Genomic DNA, 21,643 nt, shown 5'->3' with positions numbered 1-21,643 from the left:
AAAATAAATGTAAACATGCTTGTCATATTAATATTACTCTGAATCACAGTAATAGTAAACTTAAATTTAAACTGTTAATTTGGCTTTTGTTCTGGAATTGAGAAGGGAGACCAGTGAGATATAAAGTATAAAGAAAGAAAATATTTATAAACATGGTTGTGAAGATATTTTCCTCTGGGCTTTGGTTTCCTTATCTATAAAATGAGAGGGTTTGGAATATATAAATTCAAAGGTCTCTTCCAGCTTCAAATGTATGCTCCTATGATCCCATGTTATCCCAAATAGTGCAATTTTACCCAAGAAAACTCAAATATTAAAATTCACATAGTTGTTTGACTTCATGAAATTATCTCCCTCTATCTTGAGGCATGTTGAGAGTCAAGTCTAGATTGGTTCTAGTTACTGTTAAGATCTCTGCCCTGAAATATGGCAATTATGAAATAATATCTAGGATGTTAACATCTGAAAAGTAATTTTATATATTACTGAATTCAACACTCACAACTCAGTGATGTAGGTACTATGTTTATTATTATCCCCTTTTTTCTAAAGAGGAAAGCTAGGTTCAGAGAGATACTCATCTGAGGACACACAGCTAGTAAGTGAAGCAGAGTATGAATGCAGGTCTCCTTGATTCAGAATCTATAGCATGTTAATCCTCTATACCACTTGCTGTTTAGTAGTATAAAAGAGAAAAGAAAAATATGTATACGTATTTATGTATATATATGTATGTATATATGTATGTTTATGTGTGTGTTTTACTTTGCATCAGTTCATATAAGTATACTATGCTATTTGGTACATAAATGTTCAGTATTAATATTAATGATACCTTTTGGCAACATGTAGTTTCCCTGATTTTTCTTTTAAGTAAATCTACTTTTGTTTTTCTTTTGTCTGAAATTATGATTATCCCTGCCTTTTTTACTTCAGCTGAAGTATAATAGATTCTACTCCAGGCCCTTATTTGAACACAGTATTTTTCTGTTTCAAGTGTGTCTTTTGTAAACAACTACTCCAGTCTCTTATTTGAACACAATGTTTTTCTGTTTCAAGTGTGTCTTTTGTAAACAACATATTGTTGGTTTCTGTTTCTATTCCATTCTATCTTCTTCTGTTTTATGGGTGAATTGATCCCATTGCCATTCACAATTATGATTGCTAACTATGTCTTTCCCTACATTGTATTCTTTTATATTTATCCTTCTCTAGTCTACTTGTCTCCTCCTCAAGAATCTGTTTTGCTTCTGACCACTGCCTCCTTTCATCTATCTTATTTGCACCCCCTTTCTCTCAGTCTCTCCCTTCCTAGGTCACTTTGTGTGTAAATATTCTTCCCTCCTTGAATCCATTCAGATGAGAGTGAGGTTCAGGTATTGGCTATTCCCTACTACCATTTTCCCTGCTATTGTATAAATTTCCATGCTTGCTTCTTTTATGTGAAATAATTTTCCCCATTTGTCCTCTCCTTTCCCTCTTCTACTGTATCTTCTTTCTAACCCTTTCACTCATTCTTTTGAGATCATAACAACATAATATATTCACAATACGCCCTCTAAGTATACTCCTTCTAACTGCCTTATTGAAGATAAAGTACCCAGAGGTTACATGTATCATCTTCTCATATAGGAATGTAAATAGTTTAACCTCTTGTTATGTCCCTTATGTGTTCTCACTCATGTTTACCTTTTTATGTTTCTCTTGAATCTTATGTTGAAATGTCAGATTTTCTCTTTAGCTTTGGCCTTTCCATAAGGAATGCTTGACAGTCCTCATTTCAATCCATATTCTTCCATGTAGGATCATATATGGGGCAGCTAGATGGCACAAGGGATAGAACACTGGGCCTGGAGTCAGAAAGATCTTAATTTAAATCTGGCCTCAGACACTTACTGAGTGACCCTGAGTAAGTCACTTAAACTTGTTTGCCTCAATTTCCTTATCTGTAAAATGAACTGGAGGAGGAAATGGCAAACTACTCCAGTATCTTTGCCAAGAAAATCCTAGATAGGGTCATGAAGAGATACATAGAACGGAAACAATTGAATAATAATAACAAGAAAGGCTTATACTTATTTTTACTAGGGATGTTTTTGCTTGGATATAATCCTACCTGTTTTGCCTTCTGGGATATCATAGTCCAAGCCCTCCACTCCTTTATTTGCTAAATTATTATTATTATTATTATTAATTATTATTAGTATTAGTATTGCTAAATCTTCGGTGATCCTAAATGTGACTCCACAGTATTTGAACAGTTACTGGCTTTCAGTATTTTCTTTTTGAACTAGGAACTATGGAATTTGGTTATAATATTCCTGGGAGTTCTCATTTGATGATCTATTTCAGGAAGTGGTCGATGGATTCTTTTTATTTCTACTTTGTCCTCTGGTTTTAATATATCTAAGCAGTTTTCCTTTAGAATTTCTTAAAATATTATGTCTAGGCTCTTTTTTTTTTGTTCACAGTTTTTAGGTGGACTAATAATTCTTAAACAATCTCTTGATCTATTTTCCAAATCATTTGCTTTCCTGATGAGATATTTTACATTTTCATCCATTTTTTTCAGTATTTTGACTTTATTTTATTGTTTCTTGATGTCTCACAGAGTAATTAGTTTCCACTTGATAAATTCTAATTTTTAAAGGAATTATTTTCTTTGAGGTGAGGTTTATAGCTCTTTTACCATTTGGCCAATTCTGATTTTTAAAGAGTTATTTTTTTCAATATTTTTGTGCCTTATTTTTTACCAAGTTGTTAATTCTCTTTTCATATTTTTTTGGGGGGGGCAGGGCAATGAGGGTTAAGTGACTTGCCCAGGGTCACACAGCTAGTAAGTGTCAAGTGTCTGAGGCCAGATTTGAACTCAGGTCCTCCTAAATCCAGGGCCAGTGCTTTATCCACTGTGCCACCTAGCTGCCCTTTTCATATTTTTCTTGCATAGCTCCCCTTTCTTTTCCCAGTTTTTTTCTGTGTTCCTATTTGATATTTAAAAACATTTTTTGGTTCTTTTAAAAAATATTTTTAATTCTTCTAGGAATTCTTTTTGGGCTTGTGTCCAATTTATATTTTCTTCTTTGAGTCCTTGCTTGTAGATGTTTCCATGCCATTATCTTCTGAGTTTGTGTCTTGACCTTCCCTTTCATTCGAGTAGTGTCTTATGATCAGGTTCCTTTTTTGTTGTTTGCTCATTTTCTGAGCCTACTTCTTGATTTTGTACTTTACGTTAGATTTGGGCTCTGCTCACCTCTGGGAGGATGACTAGCCTGAATTTCTTTTATTTTTTTCTGCTGTTTTCATAGCTCAGTCTAAGTGCCTGTAAGTTTTGGGTGCTTTTAAGAAGTGTAATCCAAGGAGAGGTCTGTTCATTGCCTTACTGGTCTGTATTCTCACTCTTACATAGGTCGGGCCTCTTTTGTGACCCTGACCTAGACTCTCTACCTTGGAACTCTGACTGGGCAATGGGTGACAGAGCTACCAAATATTACCCCATCCTGTACCCAGTGCTAGTACAGGGGTCCCTGGTATCTATTTACAGTGTCTTTATTGTTTCGGTGCCCAACTGCTCCCTGATACTGCTGAAGCCATAGCACAATATAACACACATCCCCCACCCCACCCCCCAGTGTTACTTCTACTTGTTGCATTCCTGGTCAGGCCCTAGCCTCTTATCTTCAGACCTCTCTGCCTTACTAAACTTCCCTGGGCTGGAAAATGACTCACTGTGACTTTTTTTTTTTTTTTTGCCTCTTCTCATTCACAGTAAACTTTGGAACATACTGTGTCATTGTAGAAGGGGTTTTGGAGACGTTTTGGTGGTTATGATCTTTCTACTGCATTATCTTGACTACCTTTTTCCATGCTATTTAAAAAAAAATTCTCGATATTTTTATTTTGTAAGATTTTTAAAAATTCACTGTATTGATTGAAATGATCAAGTGATTTGGGATGTTTTTGTTTTTAATATGATCATATTGATTGACCAATCTTGAACCATCCTTACATCCCTAGTTTAATACAACTTAGTCATCATTAATAATTTCTGGAATCAATCACTATACTCTGTTTAATAAGATTTTATTTTTAAAAATTTTATGTTCACTAATTATATTGAGCTATAGTTCTTAATTTTATCTCTCCATGGTTTATGTATTAAAAGTACATTTATCTAACAAGAGAAGACTGGTAGAGTGTGGTGTTTTTTTCTCAATTTTTGAAAATAATTTGTTTAGTATTGGTAATAATTGTTCTTTGAAGTTTGATAGAACTCCCCCATGAATGCAGCAGGACCAGAAAACACTTCCTTTCCCCTCCACTTTAGCAATTGCCTTACAACTAATTGTATTTTCTTTTCTAAGATTGGCTTAAAAATATGTATTTGACCATTCATTAGGGTATTTTATATTTTTGTTGATATTCTTATTTCTTTTGTGTTCTTGTTTTCTTCTGGTTTTGTTGTGGTTTTTCCTTATTCACTTGCTACTTTTAAAAATTTTCTCCCCTCTTCCTTTAATGAAATTTACTAAAATCTTTTCAGTTTTGTTAGTCTTCTCAAAGAACCAGCTTTTAATTTTATCATTTTGGTATCTCAGTTTACTTGTTTCTTCCCTGTCTTTCTAGTTAACTCTTTTTTTTTTTTTGCATATTTTGGGTTTGCTCATTTATTGGCTTGCTAATTTTCAGAAATGTATATTTAGCTCAATAATCTTTTTTCTTATTATGTTATATGGTTTAAGGATCAATTTTTATGTTAAGGAGTACTTTAGTTGCATCCCAGGAATTTTATTATGTTTTATTGTTACAATTTCCTATTACAAAATTATTAACTGTTTCCTTAACCTACTCATTATTAGAATTTATTGTTAGGTATCCATTTGGTTCTCTCTTGAGTTTGTGCTATTTTTATTGTAATATGATCTCTGAAAAATGTAATTATTATTTCTGCCTTTGTATTGTTATATTTTTGTGCCCTAATACATGGCTATTTTTTTTTAACTTTTTTAACTTTAAACAATTTTATTACACAAAGGTCATCACATAATTGGATATTTCTCTACTTTGTACACAATTTTAATTAGTCTTCGTCTGCACAGAAAGGCTGCTTCTGAACTTTCCTTCTAGTGATGGCAAACACTAAAATTCTGATTTAACAGAATAATAGTAAGAATGTCTCAGCTGGTTTAAGTTGAAAGCATTACATCAGTACATGGATCTTGCACCCAGTATTAGGAATGTACAAATGTCTTTATTCAAAAAATACAAAATAAATTATCTGTAGGCATGGATAATGACAGCAGTAAACCATTACATATTTTGTCAACTGAAACCAGTAACTTATGGTTATAGAGATTTTCTTGAACATCAGCCTTTACTTCAGTCCTCTCTCCAACTGACTTCTCTGAAGTTAGCGAAGAACACTGCCTTGAGTCTTGTATCACAGATCATGATAATAGAGCATTATTCTAGGAAATTAGAACATGCCGCCACCCATGCCTCCACCCATGCCACCCATCCCTCCCATGCCAGGTTCTTTCTCAGTAACAACAACTTCTGCTGTTGTTAACAGAGAAGCTACACCAGCAGCATCCAACAAAGCAGTTCTTACAACCTTAGTTGGGTCAATTATTCCTTTTTCAACCATATTCACAAAATCTCCGAGCATGGCATCATAACCTATCTCTGAGGAACTTTGCAAAATTTTCTCAACTATCAATGAGCCTTCAACACCTGCATTCTTAGCAATGGTCATTGCAGGGATTTTCAATGTCTTCTTAATTATTTCTATTCCAATTTTTTGATCTTCATTAGTCGGAGTCAATGCTTCTAGGGCAGGAATGCATCGAAGCAATGCACAGCCACCTCCCAGAACTATGCCTTCTTCAACAGCAGCACGTGTAGCATTTAATGCATCAGTAACCCGGTCTTTCTTTTCATTCACTTCTACATCACTTGTTCCACCAACCTTTATTACAGCTACTCCATCAGAAAGTTTGGCCAAACGTTCATTTAACTTTTCTTTTTCATAGTCACTAGCAGTAATCTCTAATTGTTCAATTATTTCTTGAACACGTTTTTCAACTTGGGACTTTTCACCCTTTCCTTTCAAAAGCATGGCATCATCTTTTGTCACAATAACCTCTCCAACTTTTCCGAAGTCATGAGCTTGAATATCTTCAAGATTCAGAGACAATCCTTCTTCTCCAAACACTGTACCACCAGTAGCAATAGCCATATCCTTAAGCTGGTTCTTCCTGTTGTCACCAAAACCTGGAGCTTTTACTGCAACAACCTGCAGGCCAACTTTTAGCCTGTTCAAAACCAGTGTACTTAGTGCTTCTCCATCCACATCTTCAGCAATTATGACTAAAGGCTTACGGTGGGCATTTGCAATTTCAAGTGCAGGTACAATAGACTGGACACTAGAGATCTTTTTTTCACTTAAGAGAACATAAGCATCCTGGAATTCACATTTCTGACCTTTAACTGTATTAATAAAATATGGAGAGATATAGCCTCTGTCAAACTTCATGCCTTCAATAATTTCTAATTCATCATTCAATGTTTTTCCATCCTTTACTGTGATGACACCCTTTCGTCCAACCTTTTTCATTGCATCAGATATTATGCTGCCAATTTCTCGGTCTCCATTTACAGAAATTGTAGCAACCTGAGCAATTTCTTCAGGGGTTGTGACAGGTTTAGACTGCTTCTTAAGCTCATTAATGACAGCATCGACAGCCAACATCACACCTCTCCTGATCTCCACTGGATTTGCTCCTTTACTAATCTTCTCAAAGCCTTCCTTAGCAATGGATCTTGCAAGGACAGTGGCAGTGGTAGTGCCATCCCCAGCCTCTTCATTTGTGTTATTGACAACATCCTGAACTAGCCTGGCACCAATGTTTTTATATTTGTCCTTTAAGTCAATTGCTTTTGCAACAGTAACACCATCTTTTGTTACCTTGGGACTTCCCCAACTCTGTTCAATGATCACAGTTCTCCCCTTTGGCCCCATAGTAACCGCAACAGCATCAGCTAAAAGATCTACACCTTGAAGCATTAAGGCTCAGGCATCTGCTCCAAATTTGACATCTTTAGCATAAGCACGTGTCAGGTGGGGGGCCAGTGCCCTAGACACTGGCCTTATCTGACGAAGGGCTGTTACCGGAGCATTTCTGTGGGGGCAGGCAGACAAGCGCGCGGTGCAGATCAGCAGCAGCGAGTGAGGGACACACGTACGGGGCGCACACTGCAAGAGTCTCCAATACATGGCTATTTTTAATAAAAATTAGTATTAAAAAATTCTTCAACGGTCCTATGTAAGAAGACTTCATAAGTCTTTTAATTCTGTTTTCTCCAGCAATTTAAAAAATTCTGTTTAATCTTTTATTTAAATTTCTGATAAGATTATTCAAAAATGAGATGCAAAAATCTCTTGATATTATTATGCTACAGTGTGTCTTTTTGTAGTTATTTTTTCCTTTATAAATTTAGATGCCAATGCATCTGGGAGTATATTAATTTAATTTTGATATTGGCTTGCTGTTTATGGTTCTTTTCATCATAATCTAGTTTCCTCATTTATCTCTTTTTTTTTGTTGTGAATATTTTTTTCCTTTGATAGCATGATCATGATTGAGGCGCCAGATTTGGGGGGGGGTATATAACTCTACAATAAATTTTGTTCCAGCCTCCATTTATTCTGTGAATATTTAGGTGTATTTCTTGTAAGCAACAGACTTTGAGGTCTCGTTTTCTTATCTTAAACCATTGCTATTTTTTATTTGATTGGTTGTTTAATCTCAGTTCATGTTTAAATTATGAGTTCTTTTTAATTTTTTTCATTTCTATTATTGTTCTTTCTGAATTTGTTTTCCCACATCCTTTTTAAAGAAAATACTTCATTGCTTCATTTATTTTATTCAATCTACTTTAGGGCAACCTTTTCCCCAAGGCTCTCTTTCTGTCACCCTTCTCTATCAGTTATGTGTTACCTTCGTGTTGGAGTTTTATTTAACTTATTAATACACTCTTAGTTTTTATTTATATCCAATATAATTATTCTCTTCCCCCTCATGCAAGTCAAGTAATTAAGTAAAATTCCCTTTCCTCTTCTGCTATTTAACTTATTTTATGTTAATTTTCTTTTCATTTTCTCCTTTTTCATATAAAGATTTCTTCTCTCCTGTTTATCAATTCCCTCAACTTAATTTCTTTTTTATACTTTTATTTTTTGATTCATGCTTCTTATACCTATTTATTCCTTTTTAATCTGTCAGGGAAATTAATGTTTCTAAGGTACATATTTTGAGTTTCCTTTTCTAAACATTTTTTCTGTTGTTGCCTTGTAGAAATCTCCTCTCACCCCCTTATTTCTATCATACCTCATACCTCATACCTCATTCTTAGAAGTATTAATACTTGAAGGAAAGAGAATAGAAATATTGTCCCATGGTAGAAATTTTCCCATACGACTGCTCATGCATCATTGACTTGTAATCATTAACCTTAAAATTGCAAAAGCAAAAAAAAAATTATACTGTCACATTAAACTTCTAAACCTTCATCACACTTTCCACCAATACTCTATTGTCCATGGGGAAGGGTGGATACAAACTTATGCAGAATTTAATAGGGAGAGACATGAATGGAAAAACCAAGGAGCTCAGGGTAAATCACAACTCAGGACTGTAAGGTGATATGTTTTTTCACTTAGTATTTTATCTTTTCCCCAAATTACATATAAAGATAGTTTTTTGTTTGTTTTTTGGTTTTTTTTAGTAAGGCAATTGGGGTTAAGTGACTTGCCCAGGGTCACACAGCTATTAAGTGTTAAGTGTCTAAGGCCGGATTTGAACTCAGGTCCTCCTTACTCCAGGGCCGGTGCTCTATCCACTGGCGCCACCTAGCTGCCCCCATAAAGATAGTTTTTAACATTCATTTTTATAAGATTTTGAGTTCCAAATTTTTCTCCCTTTCTTTTCGCCAAGTCAGCAAGCAATCTGATAAAGGTTATACATGTTAAACATATTTTCACATTAGTCATATTGTGAAAGAATTTTTTAAAAAGGGAAAAAACATAAGAAAGAAAAAAAGAAATGAAAATAGTATATCTCAATCTGCATTCAGACTCCATAGTTCTTTCTCCGGATGTGTATAGCATTTTTCATCATGTATCTTTTGTAATTGTCTTGGATCATTGTATTTCTGAGAAGAGCTAAGTCTATCATAATTAATAATCAAATGATATTGTTACAATGTACAATGTTCTTCTGGTTCGGGAGTGTTCAATCAAATGTGAGACAAGTAAGTCTCCTCTCACAGTAAAGCAGAGCTCAGAGTAAAAAGTATGCAAAAACTTTATCTCTCAAACCAAAGAATGCAGACTTCTGGGTCATGTCTTCACCAACGGTCACCAATCCATTGACTCCAGAAACTTATTTAGGTCAGACTCTAACTTTGGTCAGAAGTAAGTCCTCTAACATGAGAAAAGTTTGAGATACCTTTGTGTTCCAGTCCTTAGGGTAAAAGCATCACCAAAGGAAGAGAAGTCAGAAGAAGAGTAGTACAGAAGTATAAGGGGGAAGAGCTAAAATTATTATATATTTCAAGAGAGAGAAAATTCTGGTGAAAAACTTAGAGCACTAGCACATAAATCAAAATAGAAATACTAAAATTCTTAAAGATGATGAGAATGAAAACATCCAAAAGATAAACTTTTAAAAAATAAAAATTACATGACAAAGGAAATAAAACCAATGTCTGATGAAATACAGAACTCTGTAGATTCCCAGGAGAGCACAAAACTATATCAGAATGTTCTAGAATGTTTCAAAAGAGAAATTAAAATACTAAAAAAAAAAATAGGAAAGGAAGAAAACTTCAGAATTCATAGCCTGAACAACAAAAGTAATTAGGAGAATAAAAAATTTGAACACATAGTGGTTACTTTCTCCAAAGAGGTGAAAGAGAGAACGACAGGTTCAAAATACAAATGTGTTGAAATGAAGGACAAAATTGAAGAGAATAAAACAAAAAGGAATAATATTAAAGGCACACATGATCTCAGTACAAATTAAAAAATATTGATCTCAAAGAAAGAATTGTAGGATCTTGAAGGATTGTAGATCTCTCAGAACATGACAGACAAGTTCACAACTTCTAAATAAAGGAAACAAAAATATTTACCAATGGCTTCCAGAAAATTAAAAAAAAAACAACACCCTACATTTAAATTCAAATGACGAACATCAAATTCTGCAATTGGCCATGAGAAAAAACTTCAACTATAAAGGAAAGGAAATTTGAATAACACAAGTCTATTCTACACTCAATTGGAACTACAGAAGAAACTGAAATGATATATTATAAAAAGCAAAAAGGCTCAAGGTGCAACCAAAATGGCATACCTTGCAAACCTGAACCTAGGCACCAATGAAAAAAGATGTCTTCAGTAAGTGAGAGGCATTTGATATATTCCTTTTCTCCCACCCTAAAAACGATGTGAACAAAATGTTTGACTTATTAAAAATATTCAGTTCTTCAGACAGTAGAAGCACAAGACAGGTAATGTGAGGGGCTAAAATTCTAGCTAGTCTGTCTAAAATATCTAATAAGTGGTCACCAATAAATTAAAAGCTTTAGCAAGAGTTAGACTTTTAAGCATTTATTAAGGAGAATAAGAATTTGGTAAAGAGAGAGAGAAAGGCCTAGATTCATGTATCTATTAAAGGGAGAGAGCATTCCTAGCTCCACTCTCAACCAGAGTCCTGATGAAAGAGAGCGAGAGCATCAGCCTCTCCCCCTCTTCCTCCCACAAGCAAACATCACTTCCTGACGCCAAAGAACCGCATGTCTTGCCCTCAGACCCCTTCTCCTCGTGGCGGAGCGTCCTGCAGTAACTCTCCAGCAGGTGGTGTCATTCTAATCGTTTCAGTAAATATTAATCAGTATCAAAGAATGAGTAATGAAATAACTTCCTCCATCTCTACAGGGAAAAAAGTGAAAGTTGCCTATCAGATTGCTTAAAAAAAATCAAATAGCGAATTAAAGGTTTTTTCTTTTAACCTTTCAAAAATATTAATTTTTGAAAATTTTCATTTTATTTTTCAATTAATGTTCATCTTTTATCACCCTCACACCCCTCTCCCTCAATTTACAATAGAAATGAAAAATGAAAGTTTCCCACAGTCATTTTAATATACTGTTATATACTGTATTATAATATACTATTCTATACACTGAATCCATTACTTCTCTGTAAAGGGTGGGTAGCATAGTTCATCATCAGTCTTCTGAAATCATTGAATTAGTCAGAATTCTTAAATCTATTGGAGTTATTTGTTTTTATATTGTTATTTGTAAATTGTTTTCCTGGTTTTTCTCACTTCATTATACATTATTTCACATACAATTTTCCAGGTTTCTTTGAAATTCTCTTTGATAATTTCTTATGGCGCAATAGTATTCCATTACATTTATATACATTAATAAACATTTGTTCAGCCATTCTCTGATTGATGAGAGAACTACAAAAAGAGCTGCTATAAAGATTTTTGTACAAATGGGTCTTTTTTCTTTTTCTTTAATTATTTGGGATATTAACCTATTAGTGAATGGTATTGTTAGGTGTATAATACACCATAGCAACCTTTTGGGCATATAGTTCTCAATCTCCTTCTAGAATGTTTTGACCAATTTATAGCCCTACCAAAATGCATTAGTGTGTCTGCTTGTCTATATCTCCTTCAAACAATTGTCATTTCCCTTTTTGTAATCTTTGCCTGTCTGATCGTTATCAGGTGGTAACTCAGATTTATATTTTTTTGCATTTTTCTAATTTGATTATTATTTGGATTTTTTTAATATGGCTGCTGGTAGCATCTTTCTATTTTTTTTAAATGATGTTACTTTATATCTAAGTTATATATCCACTTAGGACTAATCTTAGTATATGACATTATGAATTGGTATAAAACTAATTTCTGCCAGATTGCTTTCTAGTTTTTCTAGCAGTTTCTGTTGAATATCAAGTCTTTACTCCAGTAACTAGGGTCTTTGGGTTTCTTGAACACTGTGATACTAGATTTGTTTGCTTCCTTATGGCATTATCTAATTTGCACCATTGATTAGCCTCTCTCTATTTTTTGTTTGTTTGTTTGTTTTGGTGAGGCAATTGGGGTTAAGTGACTTGCCCAGGGTCACATAGCTAGCAAGCGTTAAGTGTCCGACGTTGGATCTGAACTCAGGTACATCTGAATCCAGGGCCGGTGCTCTATCTACTGCCCCCTCTCTATATTTTTTAACCAGAAACAAATCAATTTGATAATTTTTTAAAATTTAGTTTTCAATTTGGCACTACTCAGTCCAATTAATTCTTACTTATTTCATTATTTCCCTTGAAATTATTGACCTTTTATTCTACCAGATGAAATTAGTTATTTTTTTCTAGCTCTGTAAAATAATTCTTTGATTGTTTTATTGACATGTCATGGAATAAGTACAGTAGTTTTGGTAGTATTGTCATTTTAATTATATTGACTCCATCTACTAAGAGAATATTTTTAAAGTTACACAAGGAGGATAAGAGATGAAAGAGGAATTTTTTTTTTAATTTTGTATTTATTTATTTATTTTTTTAGTGAGCCAATTGGGGTTAAGTGACTTGCCCAGGGTCACACAGCTAGTAAGTGTTAAGTGTCTGAGGCCAGATTTGAACCCAGGTACTCTTGACTCCAGGGCTGGTGCTCTATTCACTGCGCCACCTAGCTGCCCCTATTTTATTTTATTATTTATTTATTTATTTATTTATTTATTTTTAGTGGAGGAATTTTTAAAAATGGGAAAACTGACAGTGGAGGGGCTCTATTAACATGTACTAAACTCCAGATCCTTCCTTACAATTGAACTAATGTATCATGGTAAACTAGATTGCAGAGTGGGAAGTCGCATAAAAGTAGAACAGGGAGAGAGAGGAGAGATGGGAATGTATGATATACCCTAGGCAAGATGAAAAATGAAGGGAGGATAATTCTTGTAGTCTCTCAGCAAGAAGAGGACACACATGGTAAAGGGAGAGATTGAAACAGGGAAAAAAGGGGTGAGATTTAAACTCACTGAAAGTAAAGAATACCACTGAAGACAATCATGCATGTAGGAGAGTAATAGTCTATAATGAGAGATGGGTACCTTACAAAAGGCCTAATCTACAGAGTGCTATTGTACAGGGAGACCACTCTTAGAGAGTTTTATGCTTGCATTGATGGATAATAGCCTACCTCTGGAGAAGGGAAATTGGAGCTCTTTTAGGAAACTGGCACTTAGAAGGAAATTGCATGATAAATGGAAAAGAACATTATCATAGTAAGCAGTACAAACAGCAAGTAGACCTCATAATTTGGGACACAGGATAACTTTCACCATAGGTAAATGTGTCTTGTTTACTTCATTCATTAATTGATGATCCTAAGAGTGAGGCACAACAGGAAAAAAAAAGATTATGGTACAAAATCTACAAAGAAAATAACATAGAAATTGGATAGATGAGGGTATTGAAACTTGGTGTTTTAGAATTTTTAATTCCATGAGGAGCACAAGGACAAAGAAGAAATAAATATATAGATCGTGAATTAGAAGTTCAAAATCATTGCCTCCACCCTTGCGGCATCTTCTTCCAATTGTTGAGTTCCTCCTCAGAACCTCCATTTAAGGAAGTAGCCACACCAGCCATGCACTGCTTAACATAGGTCAGCTCCTGACTCTGAAGCCCTTTTTGACTTTGTCCCTCCAAGAGCCCCTTTCCCCCTACCCCTGCTTTTCACATCTCTTTTACGTGAAGTGTGCCTTCATTTATATGTAAGCTTTTCAAGGGCAAGGACTGGCTTTCTTTTTGCTCATATTTTTTTGCTATTCCCAGTGTTTTGCACAGTGTCTGGAACATAGTTAGCATTTAATAAATCCTTCACCTCCTCTAATCTCTAATCTGATTTCCAGTTAACCCAAAGTCTCTAATCCCTATTGAAGGAGTTTTGACTTTCCTACAACAAGGGAGGCTTACTTTTCTTTTCCATTTCCATAATGTTTGTGGTTTGGGATGGCCCTCTTTGCAATAAGATATTTGCTACAGACACCAAAGAGTAACCTATTACTGCTTTGTAAAAATGTTGTTTGTTAAATCATACCACCATGTATTTCTAAGTATAGAAGAATATGAATTACTAAATTTAATTATAATCTGTACCACATAGAGTTTTCCTGAGACTCCTTAGTACAAGTTACTGAAGACCCAAAGAAGAAATGCAGAACTTCCCTTACACTAAAGGATTTGATTTTTGCCAAACAATGGGTATAAAACTACCATACCATTTTATCCTTGATAAACTAGATGAAAACACATCTCAATCAATAAATAATAGATTTTATGATTAGGTGTGAAATGTGAAAAACATTTGATGAAATAAAACGCCACTATACAGTATTAGAGCACAGAAAAATTATAAATCTTTATTAAAAGGCAGAAATACTAAACACACCATCACAAACCAAAAGCATAGACAACTTAGTTGGAGACAACTAAGGAAATTCTAAGTAATGAGTGTGTCAAATCAATAATAGAAACAACTATTCATCATGCAAAAGACAATGATAATGTTGAGTCAACATACCAATTTTGGGGATAAAATTAATGAACTGCATACACATAAAGAAATAGAAACCCCTAAAATAAACAAACCCAAAATAAGTACAAAAGAGGAAATCTTGAAAAGTAGAGGAGAAATAGATGAACTGGAAACCAAAAAGACTATAGGACTAATAAAACTAAAAACTGGTTTATTGAATAAATTAACAGCAAATTGACAAATAAGTCTTTAGCCATCTTGACTAAAAAGAGAACAAAATCAAATAACCAAATAGCAGATGGGCAAAAATGGAAGAAATAAAAAGAATCATAAGAATCTATTATGCACCAAAAATGGGCAATCAAAAGACATAAGCGCTTATGTATAAAATATTAAATATCCAAAGTAAGACAGTCTCAGTAAAGGAAATGGAAAATTAAAGGCCTAAGAAGTAAAAATAATCACTTCCAATTCCAGAAGAATTTATAGGAGAATTCTATCAAACTTTCAAAATAAAGTTAGTACTAATATAACAAAAATTATTCTCAAAATTAAGAAATCATCCTTTTAAAGGCCTTTTATAAGACAAATATAGTACTAATTCCCAAACAAGGGAATCATAAATCAAAGAAGGGAGTATCTTTAATGAGACTGCTATATTCTAGGCACTGTATTAAACACTGGGGATATGAAGAAAGCCAAAAAATGGTCTTTGCTTTCAAGGAGCTCATAGTCTAATGAGGGAGATACTATGCCAATAATCATGTATAAATAAGATATACACAGGATAAATTAAAAAATAATTAACAGGGGCAGCTAGGTGGCGCAGTGGATAGAGCACCGGCCCTGGAGTCAGGAGGACCTGAGTTCAAATCCGGCCTCAGACACTTAACACTTACTAGCTGTGTGACCCTGGGCAAGTCACTTAACCCCAATTGCCTTAATAATAATAATAATAATAATAATAATAATAATTAACAGAGAAAAAGTATTAAGGAAGATTGGGAAAGACTTCATCTATAAGTTGGGATTTTAATTTTGACTTGAAGATATAGCCAGAAATGAATAGGAAAAGAATTCCAGGCATGGGGGACAGCCAAGTGGAAATTCCCAGTGGAGAGATGAAATGTCTTTTGCCAATAATATTAAGGAGGGCAGAGTCACTGAATTGTAGAGTAAAGTGTTGGACTGTAGTGTTCTCAATTTGAGACTATTGCATACAATTTGAGGCTATTGCAATGGTCCAGTGTGAAGTAATGAGGACCAGTACCAAGGTGGGGTAGTATTAAACATGGTGGAGTATATGAGAGATAAAAGTAGAAATAACAGGACATGGCAATGACTCCTATGTTGTGACCTTGAATGACTGGGAAGATAGAGGTGGCTTTGACAATAATAGAAAAGTGAGGAAGATGGGCAGGTTGTATTGTTGGGGGGAGATAATGAATTCAGTTTTGGACACACTGAGTCTAAGATGACAATAGGACATGTAACTCAAGATATCCAGTAGGCACATGCTGATGAAAGACTGGGGGCTATGAGAGAGGCCAGGGCTGGATAAAGAGATCTGAGAATCAGCATAGAGGTAATTGAATCCATTGGTGCTGATGAGATCACCAAGTAAAGGGCCCAGACCAGAGCATTGGGGGATACCTACAGTTACTGGACATGATCTGAATAAACATGTAACAACAACAAAAAAAAAACCACACGGAAAAGGAGTGGTCAGATACATAGGAAGAGAGCAAAGTCATGAAAACTTAAGAGAAAAGAGAGTAGTGTCAAGGAGAAAAGGGTAATCAAGTATCAACGTCCACAGCTAAATCAAGAAAAATCAAAGATAAATCAGAAAAAATCAAGAAGCATGATGATTGAGAAAAGGCCATTATATTTGGTCAAGATATCATCATTAACTAATGCTCTCTGGAGAGAGCAGTTTCAGTTAAATAATGTCAGAAGCCGGACTTCAGAGAGTTAAGAAGAGAATTAAAGGAAAGAGGTGGAGGCACTAATTGTAAATGGACTTCTCAAGGAGTTTAACCATGAAAAGGAGAGATACAGCATGATAACAAATGAAGATGGACATTTTAAATAAAGGTTTTTGAGGATAGGGGAAATATGGCTGTAGACAGTAGCCAGTAAAAGACTGAAGATTAGTGAGAGAGAAGAGATAATAAAAGCATTCTGCTGGATAAAAGAGAATGAAAGGTGACCACTTGTGCATATGGAGGAGTTTGCCATGGTGAGGAGAATGGCCATCTCTTCATGTAAGACAGGTGTATCCCTGCCTCATGTAAAATAATAGTAGTGGGTATCTGAGTGATATGAGATGAGAAAGAATGGATGAGAGGGATTTTGGCAAGTGGCCTCAATTGTTTTTCAGTGAAATGTGAGGCAAACATTTCAGCTGAGGGGCTTAGGAATGGAGGTTCCATGGGAAGTTTGAGGAAGAATAAAAAGGTTTGGAAATCTTTTCAGGTGATTGGAATAATGAATAAATCAATTAAGAAGTTGTGAAAGGATTGCCTTGCTGTTGTGAGGGCCCACCTAAGATTATATAACATAAATTTGTAAAAGTCCTAGTTAATACAGTTTCATTAAGTAGCATATAAGTAGCATATGGTGGGAGTAATTCAGGGCTGAGATATTAGGCTAGCTAATAATCAATAAATTGATGGTTATTGGTTTCTCTCAGTAACCAAAGATAAAAACATGGAGAGCCTAAAAGCCTTAAATATTTTTTTTGAAGGGAAATACCCCCAACAATTGGAAATCAATCCTTATTGGTGGACATTTAATGAGGAAGTGACCTAAAGTTTTCAACTCCTCCTAATTTGATCATGAGATTCAGCTGCCTCCTGCAATCTAGATAAGGGAATCCATCTGCAGTTTTCTCCTTCGAAAGCTGGGTCACCCTAAATTTGTCAGGGCAAGATTTTAAATAGGATGAGGAGAAAAGGGACAACAATTTAGCCAAATCATTCATTGTGACCATTAGTTTTATACCAGGATTGCAAGGATGATTCAACATTAGAACAATCATCTTTTAAAAATTATTGAAAAGCTGTAATTATCCCAACTGAAGCAGAACACACTTTTGACAATGTACAATCATTTATGCTAAAAAACCTACACCAGATAGCCATAGAGGTATTCAAAACCAAAAGCTGGGGATATACTAGAATCTTTCCCAAAAAGTCGAAGAGTAAAACAACAATGTCTTCTCCCTCCTTTTATTTGTTATCATTCTAGAAATGCCCATCATAAGACAAGAGAAATAAATTAGAGGTATAAAGATAATCTCAGAAATAGAAATCTATTGTATCTCTCTGTAACAGCAGATATTTTACTAAATGGAGGCATTATATGCTTATTTTAAAGTTTTCGGTTTCTATTCATTAACTAATAAAGAAAGTTGCTATGTAATGCCCACTATGCTTAAAGGCAAAATTAGAAAGGAGGAAAATTAATCGACTTAAAGAAATTAATTGATTTCAGGTACCAAAATGCCAAAAATATTATATACATTCATTGGATTATTTGTTTATATTTCAGGATATTTATAATCAATTCTGTCTTTAGTTTGTTGTGGGATTTCAGCTAATTCACAAGAAGGCTGAATTTGAATATATAATATATGGAATGACTTCTGAATTATTAAGGACTACCAGTGTTCTGTGGCTGTAAATGCTAACTTTTTTGGCAACCCTAAATGATTGTAATGAGTGAAAAAACCTGAGAGATGGAGTTTCTGGGTAATTAATAATCAATTTATTCATTAGGCTAGCTAATAATAAATAAATTGATGGTCATTGGACCAAAGAGCCTAAAAGCCTTAAATATTTTTTGGAAAGGAAATGCCCCTGACAATTGGAAATTAACCCTTATTGGTGGACATTTAATGAGGAAGTGAGTTAAAAGCCTTCAACTCCTCCTGCTGAGAATGTGGCTTGGTCATGAGATTCAGCTGCCTCTAGCCGTCTAGACAGGGGAATCCATCTGCATCCAGACCACTCTGGTTGGTTTTCTCCTTCAAAAGCTGGGTCACCCTAAATTCCAGTGGAGCAGTGCAAGGATAGGGCTGTTCTCCTTTGGGCAAGAACTCATCTAGGTCAGATTCTCTTTATACTCTAAACAGAAGTAAGGTTTCCTAGTTAGGTGAGGTCCTGCCCAAGAACTAGGAGCATGTTCCCTGATGGTTAGGGAACATCCCATCATGCAGCCATATCCTTCAGAAACTGACTCACCTACAGGGACTAGTCCCTAAATGGGCAAATAAAGGAGAAAAAGCCTCAATCCTAATTTAATAGTTAGTGTTACTATAATAGCAAAATAATAATTTCTCATGTTTATCCTTAGATTTGTATTTTAAACAATCCATTACATCATCTATTGTCTTGGAAATTATGGGACAATAGAAAGTAAGATTGTATAATGTTGCTCACTCAAAGTAGTGACATTGCTGCTCACCAATTTTGTCATTAATTGGTCAGAACAATTATTAGCAGCTTAAATTTAGGGTGACAAAATGGGAGAGAGATTGTTTCTTAAAAGCATAATCTGACTCTCACTCTCTAATGTAATCCATGTTCTGTCTAGTTAGTGGTAGAGAATAACAAGTTTAATATAGGCAAAAGAATTACATTACTTTTGAATGGAGACACCATGTAAGATTGTATGGTAGACAGGTAGGGGAAAATTTGCAGAGATATGAGTAGAGGGATAGGAGAGTAGACTAACATACTTTTCCCAGGAGGAATGACAGTACTGATTTGATTATAATTCCAGAATTGGGGGACTAAAGGTGGAGGACTGAGAATCATGGAGTGACAGCAAAGTAAATAACAAGAAGATGGCTAGGGTGAGGCATAGCTGGAGTCAGTCTGCCCTGAAATATTTGGCATATGAAGCCCTCATCAATTCAGATATGGGGTCCCAGGGCAGAAATGCCATAGATTGAAAGGGTTAAGTAATTCATAGGAGACGATCAGGGTGAAGAGAAGAAAAAATTATATTTCTCATCACCTTAGATGTCCAAATATTAATGCAGAGTATAAATAATAGTGTGATAAGGGAGATAAATATGAACTCATTGGTGTATGGATGTGCAACTCACAACTGGGATATGACTATGGAAAAATACCTTATGGAAAAGGAACAGATGACAAATGGATCAGGGCTTGTAGGGTAAGTAGCTTTGCACATATAGAAGATATTAACTTTGCTGAAATTCAGTAAGATGAGTGTATACAGCAAAAAAACTCAAAGGAGGAAGAAACAGAAGTCACAGAATGGTGGGAGAATATTATAGAATGCCAAGCTAGCTAGAGAAAAAGGATAACTAGTTCCTGACATAGATCATAAAGCTGCTACTGAAGCAATGCATAATTATGACTGAATTTCACCTATCTAAACATGTCCTAAAAGTATCTTTCTGTTAAAAATTAGTATGCTTGAAAAACAAAAAACAAAAAAACAAAACAAATACATAAAGGGGCAGCTAGGTGGTGCAGTGGATAAAGCACTGGCCTTGGATTCAGGAGGACCTGAGTTCAAATCTGGTGTCAGAGACTTGACACTTACTAGCTGTGTGACCCTGGGCAAGTCACTTAACCCCCATTGCCCTGCAAAAAAACCCAAAAAACAAAACAAAACAAAAATTAGTATGCTTGAGCCAACAATATGAAATGCCTGCCATAAAAGCAAACATGATCTTGGGCTACATTTAAAGAGATATGGTATCCAAATATGGAAGGTTGTAAGATATGGTGGTTTCTTCCCTAATCAGACCACATAAGGGATATCATTATCAGTTCTGGAAGATCAGAAAGGACAGTGGCAAGGTGAAAGATGTCCACAAGATGGTTACTAGGAGGAATGTTCTCTTTTCCTAGTTATAGTATAGATTATACCTTACCAGGATTGATTTTAAAAACTGGAAATATCTAGTCTGGAGAAAAGATTCTGTTAAGGGCTAAAATTCTAGCTAGTCTGTCTAAAATATCTAATGAGTGGTCACCAATAAATTATAAGCTTTAGCAAGAGTTAGACTTTTAAGCATTTATTAAGGAGAATAAGAATTTGGTAAAGAGAGAAGGAAAGGCCTACATTCATCTATCTATTAAAGGGAGAGCACATTTCTAGCTCCGCTCTCCACCAGAGTCCACAGGAAAACGAGCCTGAGTCAGAGTGCCAGCCTCCCCCTTCTTCCTCCCACAAGCAAATGTCACCTCCTAATGCCAAAGAAAAGGCGCATGGTCTTGCCCTCAGAAATGTTTACCTCATGGCAAAGTTTTTCTACAGTAAGTCTCCAGCAGGTGGCGTCATTCCAATCGTTACAATTCATTCATCTGGGATATTTTAGGGGAGATTCATCATGGATTGGACTGAATGACTTCTTTTGGGGGGGGCAATTAGGGTTAAGTGACTAGCCCAGGGTCACACAGCTAGTAAGTGTCAAGTGTCTGAGGCTGAATTTGAACTCAGTTCCTTCTGAATCCAGGGCTCTATCCACTAGCTGCCCCTGACTGGATGACTTCTTTGGTCCCTTCCATTGTTGAAATTCTGTCATGTGAAATTCTTGACTTACCTTACTGATTAATTTCAGCATTCTAAAAAGAAAATGACCACACCATTCTAAGGTTTGAGAGCCTTTTTAAACCTAGATTATATTTGCTACTACCATACTGCTTCCAGATACCTCCAGGACACAACAACACCTCCAGGCTCTGCTCCCAACTTTCTGGGAGGCTGGGTTTCCACAGAAAGGAAGGAGGAAAGGAAAGAATGAAAAAAACCCCATTTACTTAAGAGCCCACTATATGCCTGGCACTGTGCTAAGTACTTTACAAATATCTCATTTAAGCCTCACAATAACCCTGTGAAATAGATGCTATTATCCTTATTTTATAGTTGAGGAAACTGAAGTAGATAAAGGTTGCTCAGGGTCACATAGTAGGTATCTGAGGTTGAATTTGAACTCAGGTCTTCCTGACTTCAGGCCCACTGCCACCTAACTGCCT

The 21,643-nt window shown here is 35.1% G+C and overlaps 2 protein-coding genes across 7 annotated transcripts in view; one reads left to right on the top strand and one right to left on the bottom strand.

Moving 5' to 3' along the window:
- The window catches only part of TMEM117 (transmembrane protein 117), a 185,708-nt gene that overhangs the window by 145,103 nt on the left and 18,962 nt on the right, over positions 1–21,643 (top strand). The gene's annotated exons all lie outside the window — the stretch shown is intronic.
- Positions 5,214–7,149, bottom strand: LOC122728249 (60 kDa heat shock protein, mitochondrial-like). Its single transcript, XM_043966607.1, has one exon. It carries the CDS (start codon positions 7,061–7,063, stop codon positions 5,474–5,476), a length of 1,590 nt encoding a protein of 529 aa, XP_043822542.1. The 5' UTR covers positions 7,064–7,149; the 3' UTR covers positions 5,214–5,473.

The sequence above is a fragment of the Dromiciops gliroides genome, chromosome 5 (genome assembly GCF_019393635.1).
Source record: "Dromiciops gliroides isolate mDroGli1 chromosome 5, mDroGli1.pri, whole genome shotgun sequence".
NCBI classification, from domain to species: Eukaryota; Metazoa; Chordata; class Mammalia; order Microbiotheria; family Microbiotheriidae; genus Dromiciops; species Dromiciops gliroides.
The sequence above is the reverse complement of the archived record's forward strand: the minus strand, read 5'-3'. Positions and strand labels throughout refer to the sequence as shown.

Bases quoted from the DNA above. Each gene is read 5' to 3' on its own strand.
- LOC122728249 (XM_043966607.1), bottom strand. From the start codon at position 7,063: ATGCTTCAAGGTGTAGATCTTTTAGCTGATGCTGTTGCGGTTACTATG.